At 43.2% G+C, this 22,483-nt stretch overlaps 1 protein-coding gene across 2 annotated transcripts in view; it reads left to right on the forward strand.

Moving 5' to 3' along the window:
* The first annotated feature begins 11,510 nt into the window (after positions 1–11,510).
* SEC23A (SEC23 homolog A, COPII component) overlaps positions 11,511–22,483 on the forward strand; it is a 56,374-nt gene continuing 45,401 nt past the window's right edge. The window contains exons 1-2 of one of the 2 annotated variants that reach the window (XM_075926896.1): positions 11,511–11,609; positions 20,557–20,798. In XM_075926896.1, the coding sequence (XP_075783011.1) occupies positions 20,578–20,798 (221 nt within the window). In that variant the 5' untranslated portion in view covers positions 11,511–11,609; positions 20,557–20,577. Of the gene's footprint in view, positions 11,610–11,703; positions 11,911–20,556; positions 20,799–22,483 lie in introns of those variants that run through there. The other variant, XM_006117709.2, reaches the window with a different exon arrangement.

The following is a 22,483-nucleotide window of genomic DNA, read 5'->3' on the forward strand; positions in this document are numbered from 1 at the left end:
TCTTGAAGGGCTAACCTTTGGCTTAACATACAGAAACAACAAGCAATATTATATATACCAAACACACTTGTGCCCAGATAGTTCTGTGACGTTAATCTACAAATGGCAGAGCAATTAAATCATCAAAACTCCACTAAATCTAGATAGCTCTTTAATAATAATTTTAAAAGATCAAGGCAGTGTTCTCTAACCTAAATATCAGCATTAGCAAGTATTTTTTTCAACACCAGTGCTTAAGATTCAATCTTTCTCCATTTAAGTCAATAGAGGTTAGTAATTCTTTTTTTATTTCCAACCTGTCTCATCTAGCCGTTCTCCTTTGCTTTCTGCAGAAGGAAAGATAAGTGTAATTAGGAGGCTGATAGGAACTGGACTCTTAGGGCATGTCTACACAGCAGGGCTAAAGTTGAATTAAGCTACGCAACTTCAACTGTGTCAATTGCGTAGCTTAAGTCAAAATAGCTTAATTCGGCTTTTGGCACTGTCTACACAGCAGGAAGTCAAAGGAAGAACACTCTTCCTTCAACTTCCCTTATTTCTTGTGAAATGAGGGTTACCATGAGTCGGAGTAAGAAGTCCTCTAGCTTGACATTATTTCAAAATAAAGGCTTGTAGTGTAGATGCACACTATGTTATTTCAGAATAACACCAGTTATTCCGAAATAATGCTGCTGTGTTAGACATACTCTTTTAGACAGGGATCCATTGCCAGTGTTTTGGGCCATGTCTCAGAGAAATAAACTAACTTTACTACATCTTAAGACCAGTTGTTTTAGTTGAGGCAGCTGTTTTATTTTCTCCATCAAGTGAGAATACATTTCAGACAAAAGATGACACACGCACAGGATATCCTAAATGAAGACTAAGTGGTATTTAGAAAACAACAACATACGTTATAGAGAACTTACATAAAACTTTCCCAGTTCTCTGTGTCAAATGAGAATAATGCTACTTCCCTTCTCTGTAAGGGTCCTTGAGATCTATGGCTAAAAAGCTCTGCACTATTTAAATAAATAAAATAATAATAATAATAATTAATAACTCTAGGCAATGATACAAATAGCTTATGTACTTATTCCTGAAGAGTCAGTGCAAGGATTTTTAAATTTTACAGCACTTAGGTTGTTTCTTAGCTACAATAAATGCCCTATCTGAAAGGCACTTTTGGTTGTTTTTTCTATATTTTAGCAGTTCTGAACAAGCAATGACTTTCAGCTTTCCTCTCCATTCATTTTTATTTGCTTTTAAGGTGTTTCTCATAATTATTTATGTGTAACAGGCAGCTTTACTCTAAAACCAGGATGTAACTTCCTATTAGTGCACGTGACAAGTTTGAACATTGTCTGAAATAAAACCAGCTTAATCAAAACTACATTGGATTTCAGGAGAGTTTGACACAGTGGAAAAGATAAATCCTTAACTTTGTCAAAATGTAAATGGATTTTTTGAAAATATTCATATTTTAAGATCTATGACTTTACTTGGTGTGAAGACAAGAATTATAAAAACAAAGAGAACCAGGGACTTTGATGCAGCAAGCGTAAATGTATGCAACTTTTTAGTGATCTAGATTTTTTTTTCCCTAAACATTTCTAATACTGCTTTTTGAAGCAGAATAATATTATTTGAATTAACTACTTACTTTTAAACTTACTGTTACAGGAAACACTGGTGGATTTCCAAGGTCTATTAAGAGTATCAAGTAACAAGATTTAATAATGGAATTCATGAAATATCTGACAGAGCTCTATATGATTCAGTGGAGGAAGAAAAGAAAACAGCCAGAGCTGAATATTCTCTCTCTTTATCAATTGCCCTGGAGTTACAAAGGAGTAATTTCTTGAAGAAGAGGTGAGTTGCCACCCGTGGATGTGAACTGATGATTCAAAAAACTAACAAGTGAATCTGTAACATATTGCAATAAGGTAAGAAAAGCAAAGTGGAATTACTATGTATAGTAACACCAGGGGATAACAGATAAGAGATTTTCTGACTGTTGTTTTTGGACTCGTTTATCATTCCAATATGTATCTATGTGTTCATCCAAGTACTTTTGCTTCTCTCTAAGGTCCCCATCACTACAAAATCTGTGCATCTTCCTGAAGTGCTATTCAGGGTACAAGAAATGTGGGATTGAGGCCTTATAAAATATTTTTTTACAGTGACTGGTAACAAAAATATTTCATACTTCTTATCCTCAATGGGTTTTCACTATATTGTACCCTCCTGATTTTCCTCCTTCATCTCTGACCATTTTTCAGTGATTGTTGTCAAGTGCTCCTCTCTGATGAGGTTTACAGGGCTACGCCGGGGCTCTGTCCTTGACCCTCATTTCTTTTCTCTTTACACTGTTTCTTTGGGCAATCACTATAACATCTGAGTACTCTCAGAAACCATAATATTAAGGGAATTTTTCATCTGGTTTAACAGCATCTGACAACCAACTATTTGGGGCTCCAACCATTTTTTTTTGCATGATGGGGTATCTACACAGTGCATACTCTCAACTCACACCTCAATATTTCTTCCAACTGATAGTGGAATTAGAGTGTGTGGAGGAACTCAGAATTTCTCCATTTAGGAAACATGGGACCCTGTTTTGGTCTGCAAGCTCTTTTAAGATATGAAGTCAGCCCAGTCATTCAGACCATAAGATGGATAGTATTGAAAATAGTAGTTGTACAGGATTTCACAGCTAAAATACAAATAATAGATATAATGATGTTATGGTCACTGATATTGTTTCACTGATTCTAGGCGGTTATTATCATGTGACACGTTTTCAGATTCTCTGAGAAAAAATGCAAGCAAGATGATAGTGTTTTGCTCCCCACAATGAATAAAATTACTCAGAAAAGACCACAGCTTTTTAAATCCTTTCTCTCAGACTTGTTGGATAAAACCATTCTGGTGTGGTAACATTGCTTTGTAAATTTAATCACCAGTTCTTGGAAGAAAATAAAAACGGATACAGTAGCTTGTAGCCTAAACAAAAACTCTGATACATTGAGGGCTAAACGCTATTGTTGCTTGCTAAAGTATGTTGGAAAAATTGCATTTGAAAAGGGCAGCCCATAGCCACGCAGGGTCCCTGAGCAAATTGTGGAGGGACCAGCTCCATGCTTCTAGAAAGGGGTGGGCAAGGCCCTTAGTGCCTCCCAGACAATGGTCCCCTCCCTCAATGCTGTCTGGAGTGTGCTATGCAGTGCTCCCTCTTCCTCAGGCAGCCCTATGCCACCCAGAGCATGCTGCGTGTCACTCTGGCAGTGATTTAAATGTCTCTGGGGTTTGGGCATTGCCACTGCCACAGCATCAATGGCAGCAGCTGGGAGCTTCGGGTCCTTTTGAATCTCAGGGCCAGAGGACAGTTGCCCCCTTTTCTCTCCCCTCTCCCAATGGGCAGGCCTACATTTAAATGAATTCATTTAGGAACATAATCATAGAATCACAGAACTTGAAGAAACCTTGAAAAATCATCTAGTACAGTCATCTGCACTGATGGCAGAAGGACTAAGTATTATTTAAACCATCCCTGACAGATGTCTCTCTAATCTGCTCTTAAAAATCTCCAATGATGGAGATTCCCCAGTCTCCCTAGGCAATTTATTCCTGTGCTTAACCATGCTGTAAAGGACTTTTTCCTTATTTCTAACCTAGATCTCTCTTGCTGCAATTTATTTCCCTTTTTATTGTTGGGCACTATATTTACCCTTTTCCAGTTTTCTAGAATCTTTCCCATATTCCATAACTTTTCAAAGATAATGGCTAATGGCTCAGATATCTCATCAATCAGTGCCTTGAATATTCTAGGCTGCATTTCATCAGGCCCTGGTGACTTGTAGACATGTATATTGTCTATGTAATTTTTAACTTGTCCTTTCCCTATTTTAGCTTCTGAACCTACCCCATTTTCACTGGCATTCACCATGTTAGGTGTCTGGTGACCACCAATCTTCTTAGTGAGAACCGAAACACAAAAGTCATTAAGCACCTCTGCCATTTTCACATTATCTGTTATTGATTTTCCCTCTTCACTGAGAAATGGGCCTACTCTATGCTTGGTCTCCCTCTTGCTTCTAATGTATTTGTAGAATGTTTTATTGTTACCCTTTATGTCTTTAGCTATAGTGAGCTCCTTTTGTGCCTTTGCCTTTCTAATAGAGGCAGCAAGTGGACGGGAAGTGACTAGTGGAGTATTGACTTGACCATCCGATAAGCCTAGGCTTATTAGGTAGTCAACTACTCAAATAGTCGCTTACATCCCTACTATATATATTTGCAATTTGACCTAGTTTCCACTTTTTGTAGAACTCTTTTTTGATTTTTAGATAATTGAATATCTCTTGGTTAAGCCAGGGTGATCTCTTGTCATACCTTTTATCTTTCCTATGCAGTGGAATAATTTGCTCTTCTGTCCTTAACATTGTCTCTTTAAAAACTGCCAACTGTCATCAATTATTTTTCCTCTTAGACTTGCTTCCGATGGGATCTTACTTACCAACTCCCTAAGTGTGCTAAAATCTGCCTTCTTGAAATCCATTGTCTTTATTTTGGTGTTGTTGCTCCTACTATTCTTTAGAATCATTAACTCTATTGTTCATGATCACTGTCATCCAAGCTACCTTCCACTTTCAAATTCTCAACCAATTCCTCCTTGTTTATCAAAATCAAACCAAGAACAGCTTCTCTGCTAATAGCTTTCTTAACCTTCTGAAAATAAAATATTATCTCCAATACATTCCAAGAACTTGTTGGAGAATCTGTGCTCTGCTGTGTTACTTTCCCAACAGATGTCTGGGTAGTTGAAGCCTACGGTCACCACCAAGTTTTGTGATTGGGATACTTTTTTTAAACTAACAAAATCGTCATCCACCTCTTCTTGATTAGGGGTTAGGTGGTCTATAATAGGCCCCTACCATGACATCACCCTGAGTTTTTACCCTTTTATTGTTACCCAGAGTCTTTTAACATGTTTGTTTCTTATTCCCATCTCAATCTCAGTCAAAGTGTATACATTTTTAATATATAAGGCAACACTTCCTTTCTTTTCTCCCAGCCTGGCCTTCTTGAACAAGCTGTATTCTTCTATAACAATATTCCAATTGTGTGTATTATCCCACCAAGACTCTGTAACACCAACTATATCATAGTTGTGTTTATTTACTGTCACTTTAAGTTCTTCCTGCTTATTCCCCATACTTCTTATGTTTGTATCTAAGATACTTATTTGATTTCTCCCCCAGTCCTGTGTTGTCTCTCTTTTATCCCTTTTATAACAGCCCATGCTCTCCCAAATTCTGACCCTTCTCCCCGGTCACAGAGACAACATTTTTCTGACTTACCTGTGCACTTTGGTCACTTACCCCCTTCAAACCTAGTTTAGAGCCCTTCTCACTAGGTTAGTCTGTATCCAAATATGCTCTTCTCCTTCCTTTATAGTTAGCTCCATCTCTGCTTAAAAGTCCTTACTTTCCTGAACAGTATCTTGCACATCAGGGACAGGTGGTGGTGGTCGGGGACTCCCTTCTAAGAGGGACTGAGCCATCCCTCTGCCGTCCGGACCTGGAATCTCGAGAGGTGTACTGCTTACTGGGAGCTCGCATTCAGGATGTCACTGAGAGGCTTACCAAGCTGATCAAACCTTCGGATCGCTACCCCTTCCTGCTTCTCCACGTGGGAACTAATGATATGGCCAAGAATAATCTTGAGCGTGTTACTGCGGATTATGTAGCGCTGGGAAGAAGGATCCAAGAATTTGGAGCGCAAGTGGTATTCTCCTCCATCCTCCCTGTTGAAGGGAAAGGACTGGGCAGGGATCGTCGAATTGAGGACATAAATACGTGGTTGCGCAGATGGTGTTGCAGAGAGGGCTTTGGTTTCTTCGACCATGGGACTCTGTTCCGGGTGCAAGGATTGTTAGGAAGAGATGGGATCCACCTAATGAAGAGAGGAAGGAGCATCTTCGCGGGCAGGCTTGCAAACCTAGTGAGGAGGGCTTTAAACTACGTTCGTCGGGGGATGGTGACCAAAACCCTGAGGGGAGTGGGAAAGTCGGATTCTGGGAAGAAATGCAGAGAGGAAGGGGCAAGAAAGGAGGACCTATGTTTCGAATGGAGAAGATAGGACGATCAACTGGTTACCTGAAGTGTTTGTACACTAATGCGAGAAGCCTGGGCAACAAACAGGAAGAACTGGAGGCCCTGGCCCAGACCAAGAAATATGATTTAATTGGGATAACAGAGACTTGGTGGGATGACTCGCGTGACTGGAGTGCTGTCATGGAAGGGTATAGACTGTTCAGGAACAACAGGCAGGGGAGAAAAGGAGGAGGAGTTGCACTATATGTAAGAGAGCACTACGATTGCTCTGAACTCCAGTATAAAGAGGGAGAAAAACCTGTTGAGAGTCTATGGGTTAAGTTTAAAGGAGCAAACAACAGCATTGATGTTGTGGCTGGTGTTTTCTACAGGCCACCGAATCAGGTGGATGAGGTAGATGAGGCTTTCTTCGGACAACTGAGCGAAGCTTCCAGATCGCAGGCCCTGGTTCTTGTGGGGGACTTTAATCACCCTGACATCTGCTGGGAAACCTATACGGCAGTACACAGGCAATCCAGGAAGTTTTTGGAGAATGTTGGGGATAACTTCTTGACACAGGTGCTGAAGGATCCAACCAGGGGCTGTGTGCAGCTTGACCTTCTGCTCACAAACAGGGAGGAACTAATAGGGGAAGTGGAGGTTGGTGACAACCTGGGAAGCAGTGATCATGAGATGGTAGATTTCAGGATCCTGACCAAAGGAAGAAAAGAGAGTAGTAAAGTACACACCTTGGACTTCAAAAAAGCAGATTTTGACTCCCTCCGAGATCTGATGGGCAGAATCCCCTGGGATGTTAACATGAAGGGGAAAGGAGTCCAGGACAGCTGGCAGTATTTTAAAGAAGCCTTATTGAAGGCACAGAAAGAAACCATCCCGACGCGTAGCAAGAGAGGCAAACATGGTAGGAGACCGGACTGGCTTACAGGGGAAATTCTTGGTGAACTTAAGCACAAAAAGGAAGCTTACAAAGAGTGGAAACTTGGACAAATGACCAGGGAGGAGTTTAAAGGTATAGCTCGAGAATGCCGGGGGGTTATCAGGAAGGCGAAAGCGCAAATGGAATTGCGACTGGCTAAGGATGTGAAGGATAACAAGAAAGGTTTCTACAGGCATGTTAACAAGAAGAAGGTGATCAGAGAGGGTGTGCGGCCCCTAATGGATGAAGGAGGTAACCTAGTGACAGATGATGTGGGGAAAGCTGAAGTACTCAATGCTTTCTTTGCCTCTGTATTCACGGACAAGGTCGGCTCCTGGACTTCTGCGTTAAGTGACGCAAGATGGGATGAAGATGGACAGCCCGTGGTGGGTAAAGAACAGGTTAGGAACTATTTAGAAAAGCTAAACATACACAAATCCATGGGTCCGGACTTAGTGCATCCGAGGGTACTGAGGGAGTTGGCAAATGTCATTGTGGAGCCTTTGGCTATTATCTTTGAAAAGTCGTGGAGATCGGGAGAAATCCCTGATGACTGGAAAAAGGCAAATGTAGTGCCCATCTTCAAAAAAGGGAAGAAGGATGATCCAGGGAACTATAGGCCGGTCAGTCTTACCTCGGTTCCTGGAAAAATCATGGAAGGGATCCTTAAGGAATCCATATTGAGGCACTTGGATGAGAGGAAAGTGATTAGGAATAGTCAGCATGGATTCACAAAGGGCAAGTCGTGCCTGACCAATCTGATTAGCTTCTATGATGAAGTAACTGGCTCGGTGGACATGGGGAAGTCAGTGGATGTTATATACCTTGACTTTAGCAAGGCTTTTGATACGGTCTCCCACAATATTCTTGCCAGCAAGTTAAGGGATTGTGGATTGGATAAATGGACGGTAAGATGGATAGAAAGATGGCAAGAAGGCCGGGCCCAGCGGGTAGTGATCAATGGCTCGATGTCAGGATGGTGGTCGGTTTCTAGCGGAGTGCCCCAAGGTTTGGTTCTAGGACCGGTTTTGTTCAATATCTTTATTAATGATCTGGATGAGGGGATGGATTGCACCCTCAGCAAGTTTGCGGATGACACTAAGCTGGGGGGAGAGGTAGATACCCTTAAGGGCAGAGATAGGGTACAGAATGACTTAGACAAATTGGAGGATTGGGCCACAAGAAATGTGATGAGGTTCAACAAGGACAAGTGTAGAGTCCTGCACTTGGGACGGAAGAATCCCAAGCATAGTTACAAGCTGGGGACCAACCGGTTAAGTAGTAGTTCTGCAGGAAAGGATCTGGGGGTTACAGTGGATGAGAAGCTAGATATGAGTCAACAGTGTGCCCTTGTAGCCAAGAAGGCTAATGGCATTTAGGTTGCATTAGGAGGAGCATTGCCAGCAGATCCAGAGATGTCATCATTCCCCTTTATTCGGCTTTGGTGAGGCCGCATCTGGAGTATTGTGTCCAGTTCTGGGCCCCCCACTACAAAAAGGATGTGGACGCATTGGAGAGGGTCCAGCGGAGGGCAACCAAAATGATTAGGGGGCTGGAGCATATGACTTATGAGGAGAGGCTGAGAGACTTGGGTCTGTTTAGTCTGCAGAAGCGAAGAGTGAGGGGGGATTTGAGCAGCCTTCAACTTCCTGAAGGGAGGTTCCAAAGAGGATGGAGAGAGGCTGTTCTCAGTAGTGACAGATGGCAGAACAAGGAGCAATGGTCTCAAGTTGTGGTGGGAGAGGTCCAGGTTGGATATTAGGAAAAACTATTTCACTAGGAGGGTGGTGAAGCACTGGAAAGGGTTACCTAGGGAAGTAGTGGAGTCTCCATCCCTAGAGGTGTTTAAGTCTCAGCTTGACAAAGCCCTGGCCGGGATGATTTAGTTGGAATTGGTCCTGCCTAGAACAGGGGGCTGGACTTGATGACCTTCTGAGGTCTCTTCCAGTTCTATGATTCTATGATTCTAGGTCATTTGAAGAAATGAAAAGTGTAAAAATATCTTTCTAATATAAGATATGTCCTTGAATATAAATAGCACTGCTTGGATACTTAGGCAATCACCCCGATGTCCCTTCTGTAGGGCTCCACTGATCAGCTCCTCCCCTTTCCTTCCACCTGTTTTCTGGGAGAGAAAGGGTTGAGCAAGAACAGGAAAAGGCGGAGTGAATGGAATGGAGCAGGATGGGGCCTTGAGGGAGGGGGTGGAGTGCTCAGGAAATCAGAGAGCCAGTGCTTCTGGTCCCCTCTATCCATTTATTTATTATTATACAATTCCATTACTATATACAAATATTTAATATTTTTAAATATTGTATGTTACACTTAAACTATAGTAATTTAGAGGCTAAACTTAATACATGCATAATACAGAATTTTCATTTTATGTACATATAACTAATCTGGTATCATTACTCTGAAATAAGTGAGAGGTCTGAAGTGTTTGCTTGTCTCTTCTATCAGCAGAAGTTGGTCCAAATTAAGATATTTCCTCACCCACCTTTTTGCTCTCATAACTAAGAGGTGACAGTTGGGTTTATGAACTAAAATAATCTGTTGAAAAACAGTACATACAAGTGTATGCAAACTTTAGTTATTAAAACTAAAATAAGCAATCTTATCAATTTAAAATAACACAAGTATTCTATCAATCTATTTCATTAAGCTGTAGAAACAATAACTGTTCCTGGAAGAAATAAAGCAGATTATTGGTGGGAACTAAGCATTGATATTTAGAACATGTGCTGGTTATTGATCTAAACGGGGAAACACAGTATTATTATACTTTTAGAAATAAGAAAATGAATACTGCTTCTACATAACATACAATCAGCCTAAACAATTCATAAAGAGAGTAATTTTGAAATCAGTTAGAAAAAGCAATTCTGAGAAAATATTCATACCATTTTACAGAATAAAAAGCACCCAAAGGACCTATTAAATACAATCCTAAAATATAGACTATATACAGTATTACAAAGTGAATTTGTGGAATTTGGGAATGTTGTTAAGGTTGCCACTTTTGGTTGGAGATCTCATAGCAAGACATAATCTTTATCTAAAGATTAATATTTCATCCCTGGAGACTCTGGGACAATCCTGGAGGACTGGCTACTCTAGTTCTAGCTATCTTCTCTGTACAAAGAGTTTATCTGAAATGTACCATAGACTGAGAACAAAAGTGTGTGTGTGTGTGTGTGTGTCTATATATACTTATACATGTGTGTAGGTACGTAAAATAAATAAATAGTCATATAATGGTTTCGTAATACTTTATAACCATATAAATATAATTACATCTGTGGTAGAGCTATTAATATATATACAGAACATCATTGTTAGCCATGTTAAAAAAATAAAAGTTAAAGCTCCCTCTGGTGGATGTTAATCAAAAATAATTTTCAACCATTTTGAGATTGATATCAACACTGTATACAAACATTTAGAATTAGAAATTCTAAAACAATAAGAAAACCTCAGAAACACACAACCAAAAAGATAGAAAAATAATTAAGAATGACTAATTATGAAGCGCTTCCAGATATTACAAGCAATAAAAGACTGGAAAAGGTGGATTCCAGCCAAGTACTTGAAAACCTTCCTCTCTGAAAAAAAAACAACCTAATTTTAATAGTGTATTCAGCACTATTAAGATATTTAATTTCTCATATATATATATATTTTCTCCCAGAACCCCTGCCTCATGCTTTGTGCAACAAAGTCCTTCTTGAACCACTGAAGCGCTTTAAGTTTATATTTGGGTATATGAGACTATACACTACTCAGCCAGATCAGTGCTAAAGTGTTTCCATGTACTGGGGCCTGAATGAGTCAGCAATATGCAATGAATAGGACAGGGGTCTTGATAGTATGTCCTTAATTTATGGCCAAATTCTATTTGCAATTACCAGTGTAAATCTGCAGTAAACTCAAATTTACACCATATTTGGGCCCTCAATAGACATTGTCAGAGAGGATTTATGACTGATTTAGGCAGGGTTGATCCAAAGCCCATTTAAATCAATGGCAGTGCCACATCAGAACCTTTGTGTATAGTAGAAGAATGGCAGACTCCATGTGCATGGGAGAAACATTAGAGAACTTTTGTGAATGACAGGGTGTCCCTGCAATGTAGGTTTACATGTGCAGAATAAATTTTGTTATATGTGTGAATGTACACCACCAGTAGAAACACATACTGCTGACTGTGCTTGTTGTGGGCACTCTGCTAATCATCTGGTAGCATTTGAATCTCTCCTGGGCAGTCTCCCAAGTGCTCAGCATACAGGGAACACTGTCCACACCCAGTGGTTCTTGGGTGGGGTGTAGGTGCAAGGAGTCACCCATGCCCATTTGTCTGGGAGCTAGTGGTGTGGGTGCAGAGAGTTCCACACCCCAATTATCTCTGGATTGGGGATGTGGGTGCGGAGCAGGCCTGAGAGCCCCCTGATACCCAGTCAGCTGTCTCTGTGTGTGTGTGTGGGGGGGGGGCGTGCGGGTGCAGGGAGCCCCCCCATGCTCAGTTCTGGCAGAAGTCCCGGATCAGAAGGATGTCAGAAGCCTGTGGTAGGCGGCAGCACCAGCTGCAGAGCAGGGTCAGCCAGACACTCGTTCGCGGGAATCAATTCGGACTCAGTTGCTCCGGGACTCTCGGCCTGCAGGGCGGGGGCGGATCAGTAGGGGGAGCCATGGGCGGGGGCGCCTGCACTCCTCCCCGCGGAGACCCCACGGCGGGGAAGGCGCAGCCCAGGGCCCGGGCCGCGCAGTGCTCTCTGCCCCTTGACGTGGCATGGACTCTCCCATCAGCCATGTTGTCGCGTCGGCAGCGCGGGGCCGCTGGGTTCAGTGAGTGAGCGAGTGAGTCAGGCGGTGGCGCTGAGGCTGGGACACTGGCAGGTGAGCGGGGCTGAGGCCGAGTAGTTTAATAACAATTAGGGAGGGGCTGGGCAGCAAGGGGGCGCGGGAGTCCAGCACCCCGGAACCGCGACTTGGGGGTGCAGGGCGCTAGAATCCCCCAGCGCTCCTGCCTTGGGACTGTGTGTTGCGGGGAGCCCTCTCCAGCTGCCTGTGGGAGGTGTCTTAGGGAGACCCCCGCTGCTAGCGGCTTGTATGTGGTGCAGGGAGACCCCTTTCCTAGGAGCGACCCTCTCCTCCGCCACAATTGTCTGTGGGCTGAGCGTTGTGTGTGTGTAGGGAGTGGTGGTGCAGGGAGCCTCTACTCCGGTTGTCTCTGTGTTGAGGAGGGTCCGAGGGCTGGTGGTGCCGCCAGTTGTCTGTGGGTTGGAAGGTGGGTGTAAGGACCTCTCCCTAACGTGTTAGTAGATGTTGGGGGGATGCAGGGCGTCCACCCCCAGTGCATGAGATTTGGGAAATGTAGGGAGTTAAAGCCCTGTCACACCCTTGTTATGGGCTGGGGTATTCATGCAGAGACACCATTGCATGCCCCTCTCCTCGTGCCTGTGATTTAGGGGACTCAGCATGTCAGAGTCCTTTCCTTTGGCCGTGAGGCTGGAATTTGGGACACTGGCCATTCAAGAACAACAATCGGCCAGTTTGCTAATGGGTTATACTTCTGCCTGGTCTGCAAGACTTGGATCATGGATGCTTCTTTCCTGCTGACACAGCAAAGAATAGTTAAAAGTGATACAAGCCCCTACAGTATGTGGTTATACTAACTAATCTAAAGCTGCTTATACTGAAATAGCTTATATCTGTTATTTTTAAGAAATCAGATATAAGCACCGTTTACTGGTATTACTGTACCCACAGGGGGGATTGGAAGGGCCATGGGCAGTTCCTAAATAGTTACAGTCAGCACTACAAAAACTACTTGTGGGCAAACCCATCTTCAGCAAAAGTCTTCCCCTCCTTAGATGGGAAAACTTTGCTATTAAAATCAGTCCTTAATGGAGGGCACTTAGAAAGCAGGTCTGGAGTACTGCTGTGTTCTGGTGAGTGTGGGAGGTGGTTCCATCCCACCCCACAAGTCCCCTAGCAGTTGGGAGCAGAGGATGCGGAGTGGGCTGGGGCTAGGTTTCTCCGCTTGCCCCTCCCCCCCGATGAGTGACGGGTCCCTGCCCCCAATTCCTGCAGTTTTGCCAGGGCACCCTAGGATGTTCTCAGCCCTGCAAGGTCCCCCAAAACACAGGGACCAGCGAGGCCATTTGGGCGGATTTGTTGTCCTTCATGTCCCCGGTACATCCCCTCTGATTGCAAGTTTAGACAAAACGTTAGATATGTAACTGCATTTAACTCATTGCATGTTATGTGGCTTTGTATGAATACATGCTCTTCATTTTTATGAGTCACCATACAGTGTATGTGTACCTTGCCCCCTGTAGAGCATGTAACCAAGTAAAGAAGGGAATTAAAATAAGACTACATAGAGCTTTCAAAGTAGGGGAGAAATGAAGGGCAAAGAAGACATTTTAAAAGATACCATGCCAAAAAAAAGAGTTAGCTTTGAAACACTGTATTTTAATTTCAGATTTTCACTTATGTTTTTAATAGAGTTGGTGTTAGTGCGCTATTTATACGTTAGAACACAAGAATGGCCATAGTGATCAGACCAGTGGTCCCCTTAGCTCAGTGGTTTTCAAACCTCATTGCAAAATGTCCCCATTCTGACAGCAAAAATTACTACACAGACCCTGGATGAGGGATCAAAGCCTGAGCTCACCCAAATTTTGCCATCTTTCAGGGGTTCAAGCCCAAGCCCCACTGCTCTGGGCAGAAGGGCCCAAAGCTGAAGCCTAAGGACTTCACCCTTAGGTACTTGGGATGGTACTTGGTCCTGCTGTGAAGGCAGGGGATTGGACTTGATGACCTTTCAAGGTCCTTCCAGTTCTAGGAGATAGGCAATCCCTATTAATTTAACCCCTTCTGACAGTGGCCAATGCCAGATGCTTCAGAGTGAATAAACAGAACATAGTAGTTATTGAGAGGACAAAAATGGTGGCTCAATCTCAGCATCTGATAGTCAGAGGTTCAGGAACGTCCAGAACACGGGGTTACGTCCGTGACCATCTTGGCTAATAGCCACTGATGAACCTGTCCTCCACACATTTATTTAATTCTTTTCTGAACCCCAGTTTGGACATTCACAATATTCTGTAGCAACGAGTGCCACTGTTTGACTGTGTATTGTTTGAAGAAGTACTCCCTTTTGTTTGTTTTGAACCTGCTGTCTATTACTTTAACATATGACTCCTGGTTCTTACATTGTACGAAGGAGCATATGACACTTCCCTGTCCTCTTGCTCCACACCAGTGGTCCCCAACCTTTTGGGGCTGTTGGGCGCCTGGGGGTGGGGCCATGCATGCGCCACACGTCCTGGGTGGAGCCATGCACGTGCCTGTGGGTGAGGTGCGCCTGTGCAACGCACCCGGGGCTGGTGCTGCACATGCGCCGTATGCCCTGGGTGGGGGCCGCGCATTCGCTGCGCGCCTGGGGCTTGGGGTGCAAGAATGGCTTGGGCTGGCCTTGGTCACGCGGCGGGCACATATAAATGCCCCGGCGGGTGCCATGGTGCCCACCGGCACCACTTTGGGTACCACTGCTCCACACCATTCATGATGCACTATGTGCTCTGCTTTCCTGTAGCCTCCGCCACTACTGCTTTCCCATGCTAGGTCCTTCTCCCCAGTAATCCCTGCAGCTGCATTCCTCGGGGAACAGTGTGCCATGGGGGGAGAGGGCGGGCTGACGCCAGGAAAGGGCAAGTCTTGGTGAATGGGACTGGGCAGCTCCCCCATCCACAGTCTGCTGGGGACCTGCTAGGCAGGATCACACAACTGCTCCAGCCAGGGATGGCTCACAGGCTAGGACTTTGAGACCCCTGATTTAGATGGTTCATATGTACCCTATTTTAAAGATTTCCTCCTCTTCCAGAACTTCTATGCCTTTGTGTGCCATTGCCTACTCTCCACTAAGGCAAATCTTCATTCCCATGTAGATGTGCTCATGGGGATGATTCTGACTGTGAGTTTTTCAATCTTAGAAAGTAAGCATTTTGCTCATCATTTGAGTGGCTAAGTAAGTATGTGAAATTATGGGCATAGCCATTGGATCCACATGGATTGATCCTGGACTTTGTTTATTTTCTCTTTGCCTATATTATAACATAGGCTTGTCTGTGCTGAGAATTTGAGAAAATTCTCCTGGTGTTTAATCTTATATTGTGCAACTTCACTGCTATCAGTGGTGGCATAGACTGGTCACTGGCATTTTAACCACTGTAGCAAATGTTATCTAGTGGTTACTGATCTTTTGCTGTGTGCCCATTCCATTCCAACTGCCTAACTTCTGCTCTGTTGCACCTATTCTCTAACCCCACCTTCAGCTCCTTCCCATGGTTCTCTGCCCTTGCTTCTGTCTTCATACATTTTATTGCTAGTGGCCATTTCCAGCCTGCTGCTGCTATCTCTTGTATCCTTGAGCACCTTTACTGTCCTCCCAACCTGTTTTCCCCTGCCAATTATTCCCTACCTTTCTGCAGTAGAGACAGGTTGTATCTTTCTCATTGCCTAGGGGCAAGCAAGGGGAGCACTGAGAACACGAAGAGCATGTGTTTGCTCTCAGTTCTGGTGTGTAGTGCCACAGTGGTGCCTGCCCAGCCGTAGCAATTGCAGGGAATGTCAGTGCTGGGTTAGCATGTGAGTACAGGCAGTTCCCGGGTTATGTGCAAGATAGGGACTATAGGTTTGTTCTTAAGTTGAATTTGTATGTAAGTTGGAACTGGCTCCAGATTCAGCCGCTGCTGCTGAAACTGACCAGGGGCTGACTACAGGAAGCTGGAGGCAGAATTGCTCTGCCCCCAGCTTCCTGGAATCAGCCCCTGATCAGTTTCAACAGCGGCTGAATCTCGAGCCTGGGACAGAACAGCTGGACTGCCAGGTAGGTCCCTGCAGGACCAACCCGGCAGCACCCCAGCTGCTCTACCCCAGGGTCCACAATAAAAGCCTGGTCTGCTGGGGGGGGGGAGGGGGCATGCACTAGCTGCGCCCCCCCCCCCCAGCAGACCAGGGACACGGGGAGCAAAGCCGCAGCTCTGGCAAAGCCTCAGAGGCGTGGCACCCCGCCGCCGCTGCGGCTTTGCTCCGGGTGTCCCTGGTCTGCTGGAGATGGTCCCCAGCAGACCAGAGGCACCGGGAGCAAAGCGGCAGCGGCGGCGGGGTCCTGCGCCTCTGAGGCTTTGCTCTGGCAAAGCCTCAGAGGCGCGGGACCCCGCCGCCGCTGCGGCTTTGCTCCCGGTGTCTCTGGTCTGCTGGAGACGGTCCCCAGCAGACCAGGGGCACCCGGAGCAGCTTTTCTCATCCCGGAGGTCGAGGTGGCGGGACCGCTGCGCTCTGGGTGGTCCCGCTGCCTGCGAGCTCCGGGGCGAGAAAGCCCCGTTCGTAGGTGCGGATCCGACATAAGTCGGATCCGCGTAACTCGGGGACTGCCTGTATTCTGTGGGAACAGAGTAGGCTCAGTGTAGGAGAGCTTTGAGAGAATTTAGCTGTTGTACTCTAACAAGTCTTTATTGACCATATGTGAATTGAAATTTGCAGAGGCTCATAACTTGATCAAATTTGGAAGGGTATTCACAGGACAGCAAACAATACATCCCTGGTATGAGGGTGATCATCCTGCCTCATATTTCAAGTTCTTGCTGCTAAGCTTGGAGTCACCAAGAGTTTCTGGTGAATGAAATAGTTGTAAGAATGTGAATAAACATGAATAAAACAACATATTTTCTCCAGCTTTGTTTTCAGAAACAAACCATTTTGACCAGGGTGGATTTGATTTAAAATTGATTTAAGTCATGATTTAAATCACTAGTCAGGAAGACTAAATTTAATTATGGTTTTCTACATAAAAGTGCATTCTTATTGGTTGTCATAGCCTTATACATATTTTTCATACCTCAGAGATAGAAGTAGGTTTCATTTTCAGAAGGTACACACTATACATTTTTAAATGGTGATTTTTTTAACGTTTCAGAGTTTTACAGCTATATCAGAAAATGAGTGATTGTTTGCTTATTTCAATTCAATTAAAGCAGTCAATTGAATTGAATTAAAGACGTCACTCTATTCATTTGAAGCAGATATGTATGAAGTTATTGGGAGGTTTATTATCTCCAATTCAACAGGTTAATCCTTAATATTTGGAGGATCTTCTTGCTATGCTGTATTAGGAGGTAACCATCACCAGACAGAAATTTAAATTGTTTTATTTAACTGAAACAACAATATTATGTATTCTGGACTTTTGTTCTGCAACAGCAAACATATAATATTTTTAAAATCAAGTTTGTTTTTGTTAGAATTGTTTTTAACTAAAATAGATAAAATTATTTTTTTTAAAACAAAAATTCAATAGACTGTAAACTATGTCAACATGAGAAATTTAAAATATTGGCTCTATTACTTGAACTTTTTGAAACTTTGCACTTTTAGAGAGAGGTAAGAGATCAACTCCATGTACACAGTAGGGATGTAAGTGAGTAGTTTAGTTGGCTAACTGATAAGCCTAGGCTTATTGTTTAGTTGAGTTGACAACAGGCAGTCCCTGGGTTACATGGATCCGACTTACATCGGATCCCTACTTACAAACGGGGTGAGGCAACCCCGCACTAGCTGCTTCCTCCCAGCAGACCAGGGAGACATGAAGCTAGCGCCCCCCCCCCAAGCAGACCAGGGAGACGCGGAGCGGCTTTTCTCAGCAGACACCTCAGCTTGAGAATAAAGGACTGAGGGAAGTGAGGTGTGGGAGAATAAAACTGAGCTCTGGAGAAATGTTTGGCTAGAGTTTCCCCTACAATATGTACCAGTTCTGACTTACATACAAATTCAACTTAAGAACAAACCTACAGTCCCTATCTTGTACGTAACCCGGGGACTGTCTGTACTCGCTTCCCCCTCCCCGTTGCTGCCTCTGTATCTGATACAGAGGCAGCAAGCAGGAGAAGGAAATAGAAGCTGGCTCTGCAGGGAGCTGGCTTAAAAGCTAGTTTCCCCCAGCATTGTCTCTGCGGTGCTGCCTGCTTGCTCTCTCCCCCGCAGGCAGAGTGGACAGGGGCTGCTGGGCTCAGCGAGAGCCAGGACTGAGCAAGCCTGGGTCAGTCCTGGCTTGCGCTGGGTCCGGGACCTACCCCCACAGCAGCTCTGCAGTTTAAATGTAGTAGGCGCCGGGCTGCCTGCCTACCCAGCTCTTTCTACATTTAAACTGCAGAGCCACAGTAGAGGTAGCTCCCGGACCCCCATGTGAGCCAGGACTGAGCACCTTCTCTTATCTACTAATTGTGTAGTCGATAGAATTTTTATTGACTACAGGCAGTCCCCGGGTTACATGGATCAGACTTACATCGGATCCTTACTTACAAACGGGGTAAGGCAACCCCGCACTAGCTGCTTCCTCCCAGCAGACCAGGGAGACGCGAAGCTAGCGTACCCCCCCCCCCAGCAGACCAGGGAGATGTGGAGCGGCTTTTCTCAGCAGACACCTCAGCTTGAGAATAAAGAACTGAGGGAAGTGAGGTGTGGGAGAATAAAACTGAGCTCTGGAGAAATGTTTGGCTAGAGTTTCCCCTACAATATGTACCAGTTCCGACTTACATACAAATTCAACTTAAGAACAAACCTACAGTCCCTATCTTGTATGTAACCCGGGGACTGCCTGTACATGATTAATGAAATAGCCTGTTCTTAACATACTTAATACACAAATTTGCAGAGGGACAATAGGATTGAGGTCTGTTATTTCTCAGCTATCTATATTATTTATTTTGTTTAAAACATTTTTGCTATCAACAAGCATGTTATCTCTGGCAGCATAAATCCACAGTTTGAGAACTGCAAAACTAAGCATCTCTGATGGCATCTTCTAGACTGAGCACTGAGTCCCATTGGATAGATAGATTATTTAGGTTAATCTTTCTATACAGAAGCCTCTGGAACTCCAAAGGATTGGGTTCCTAATTCATGAACTATTGGAATTCATTTACAAAACTTTTCTTAAACATTACATGAATTAGCATTAGAATTTATAAATCCTATTCCATAATAAGATATTTAGAGCTATGATGTATCTTAATTAAAATTATCTTTACATAGGCTTTTTTCCCTCAAAAAGCATTTTACAAAAAAATCTGATTGAAATAAAAAAAATATTTTTTTAATTTATTTTTATCCACGCTGATTTTAGCTAAAACTTAAAAAGTTCCATTGGAAGTAGACACCTGACTGGAGAAACTCGATTGAGTTTAAATTTAGCAGAATTATAAGCAACTGAAAACAGGTTTGGTAATGGAATGTTTTGGTCAACCTTAACTATAAGATGGTACTACATGCGTCAACTATAACACTATTCCCAACAAGCTTTTAGGGTTGCCAGATGGTTTCAACAGATATACTGGACACACTTGACATTACATCACTATCTACGTTACATCTTATTTAGAAAATACCGGACATTTATATTTTCTCAGTTATATTTTCTCAATTTATTTCCTGAACAGAAAGCTCAAATACTGGACTGTCCGGTTCAAAACCGGACACCTGGCAAACCTATAAGCTTTATAGAACTGTATTGTCATAGAACATGCATTTCTCTAACTGTGGTTGAACGCTATATTATTGCTTTTGTTGGTGGGCCTTGTAGTGTGTTTGATCAAAAACAGTTGTTGTGCCATGTCTCTAAATATTGTTTGTGCTCTTAGCACATTTCTTTAAACTTTTTTTTTTACAGAAAATGTAAACCATGAGTTTAAAATGATCTGTCTTGAATTAGCTAAGGCAGTGGTTCCCAACCTTTTCCAGATGGGAACCCATTTTGAAAATTCAGGAGGACTTGGTGACCCAAGGCAATTCAAAAACGGGGGGAGAAAGGGGGATAGAGCCACCTAGGGAGACACTTGGTGACCCTTTTGAAATGTAATGGAGACCCATATTTGGGTCCTGACCCATAGGTTGGGAAACCCTGATCTAAGGGAAGGTGACAAACTAAATAGTTGCAATAGAAGTGGAATGAATTATTAAATCTTTGGGCGTTTCCTAAGTGGAGAGGCCTAGAGCTATCTACAAGCCAGAGATGACGTTGCTAGCTTTGTATCTTTTGAAATATGTTTAAAATATTTACTTTATAATGCTCTGCCTCCCACTTTCCCCTCCTGAATCCTTGGTTTCGTTAGAATACTGCTGGATTGCATTTATGTTCCTCAAACCAAGACAAATTTGCAACATAGCATGTTTCAGTGCTGTACCTTTATTTTAACTTTGTACATTTTTGGCACTTTTCATGATGTAACTACATCCCAAGAGTTTTATTTTCTTCATTGCCTCTTTGAATTCTGTACAATGCATTTAGAATTACAGAAGTTTTAGGGAATTTCTGAAAGCTTCTTTTTAACAGAATACATAATAATTCAGTATGTGGGATTTTGTCATGTTTTAACCAATCCATATTGGTGCAATTAAAGCTTTTATTCCTCATTGTGATTCATTTATTTTAATATACACCTACTATATATCTTGTTAATTTATACTCTTTTATTTCAGAAATAAGAAAAGAGGTTAACGATGACAACCTTCCTGGAATTCATCCAGCAGAATGAAGACAGAGATGGAGTTAGATTCAGCTGGAATGTTTGGCCTTCAAGTCGCCTTGAAGCCACGAGAATGGTAGTCCCAGTGGCTTCCCTCTTTACACCACTGAAAGAGCGTCCCGATTTGCCTCCCATTCAGTATGAGCCAGTTCTATGCAGTAGGACCACCTGTCGTGCAGTTCTGAATCCCTTATGGTAATCATAAATAATTTATATAATACTTGTATATTAAATATATATAAAATACTTAATATTTTTATTCAAAAACTTTACGTCATAAAGCTGTTTTGAAAATACTGCATCTCATACGCAAAAATTATGTTGTTTTTAAAATTTTGCGTATTCTAGGTACATTGGTGTAAGGCCTGAATTTGCAACTACAAAGGATTTCAGGCTCTCGCTGATAGTTGGTTTGAAGGAAGACATTCACAAAAATTATCAAGTTAATTAAATTAATGTATTTTAAACTTTAGTTTAAATCTGAATCTGAAGTTTTTTATAACTGCAAGTCACATGAGATAGTAGTTACAGTTTTACATTTTTTATCTCTAGAAAAATAAATATGAAGAGGTGAGTTAGGGTAATGACTTTTAATCTTTTAAATAGTTTGGTCCTGGGTGATATATACTCTTTATAAAATAAATTCACTATTTCCAGAGTCTCCTGACTATTCTGGTCTAGTTAGCTCAGTTTTTTATGATTTAGTAGCCCCATCTTGGGAAGTAAAGCCCAGTTGCCCGACACTACAAACGTAGATCAACATAAGCTGTGTTAAGTCAATCTAATATGGTATGCATCTTACACTACGGAATCCATTCTGCAGACTTAGTGTCCTATGTAGTCAATTTCTGTACTCCGCCTCCGTGAGAGGCATATTTGATTTGACATCCACTGGTCGACATGGGGATAGTGTCCACACTGCGTGGTACAATTTGAATGAATCGGCCACAGAAGGTATCCCACAGTGCTCCGCTGTGACTGCTCTGGAGAGCACTTTCAATTCCACTGTACATTGGCCAGGTACATGGAAAACAGCCACTTTCCTATTAAAGACCTGGGAAATTTTGAATGTTCATTTCCTGTTTGATCAGTGTGGAGAGCTCACCAGCACAGCTAGCTGATCATGGAGATTCAAGGCCTCAAATGCTCTCCAGCATGGAGTATACAGGAGATAGTCGGTTTTGTTAATGTGTAGGGAAAAGAGTCTGTAGGCAGAGCTCGGATCCAGCAGAAGAAATACTAACATCTGTGTGAAGATCACATGGGTCGTGGATAAGGACTTCACTAGGGATGCAGCAGCGATGCATGAAAATGAAGGCGCTTCGGCAAGTGTACCAGAACACAAGGAAGGTGAACAGTCATTCTGATCCTGCTTCACAGGCATGCAGCTTTTATGAGGAGCTTCGTGTGATTCTTGGCAGTGATCTCACCACTATCCCCAAAATGCTTGATGGATGCCTCCAGGAGCCCCGGGTAATCTTGAGCAACAAGGAAGAGGACATTGTTGATGATGAGGAGGAGAATGTGAGGTAGACAAACGAAGAATCCATTCTTCCTGACAGCCAGCCCTGGAGTCCATCCATTTTTAACCCTGGAGCCCATCCCTTCACAGGACCAGTTGGCAGTGGAGTATGCTGATGGGGAAGGCACTTCTGTTGAGTACACATTTTCAATCAAACTCCAGGGTTACATGCTATTATTTTTATGTTTAATCTGGCCAAAAAAAGTAGGTGTAGTGGGTGGTGTTGGCCACTCCAGCTACATAGTGGGAGTGCTCCAAAAAAAGACATGGTGCATAGGGATGGTCTGGGAATCTTCCATGGAGATACTCTTCAATCCTTTGCAGAAGGTCTCTGGGAGGATGCCTTATTTGTCCACTA

This window comes from Pelodiscus sinensis, chromosome 4 (genome assembly GCF_049634645.1).
Source record: "Pelodiscus sinensis isolate JC-2024 chromosome 4, ASM4963464v1, whole genome shotgun sequence".
Taxonomy (NCBI): Eukaryota; Metazoa; Chordata; order Testudines; family Trionychidae; genus Pelodiscus; species Pelodiscus sinensis.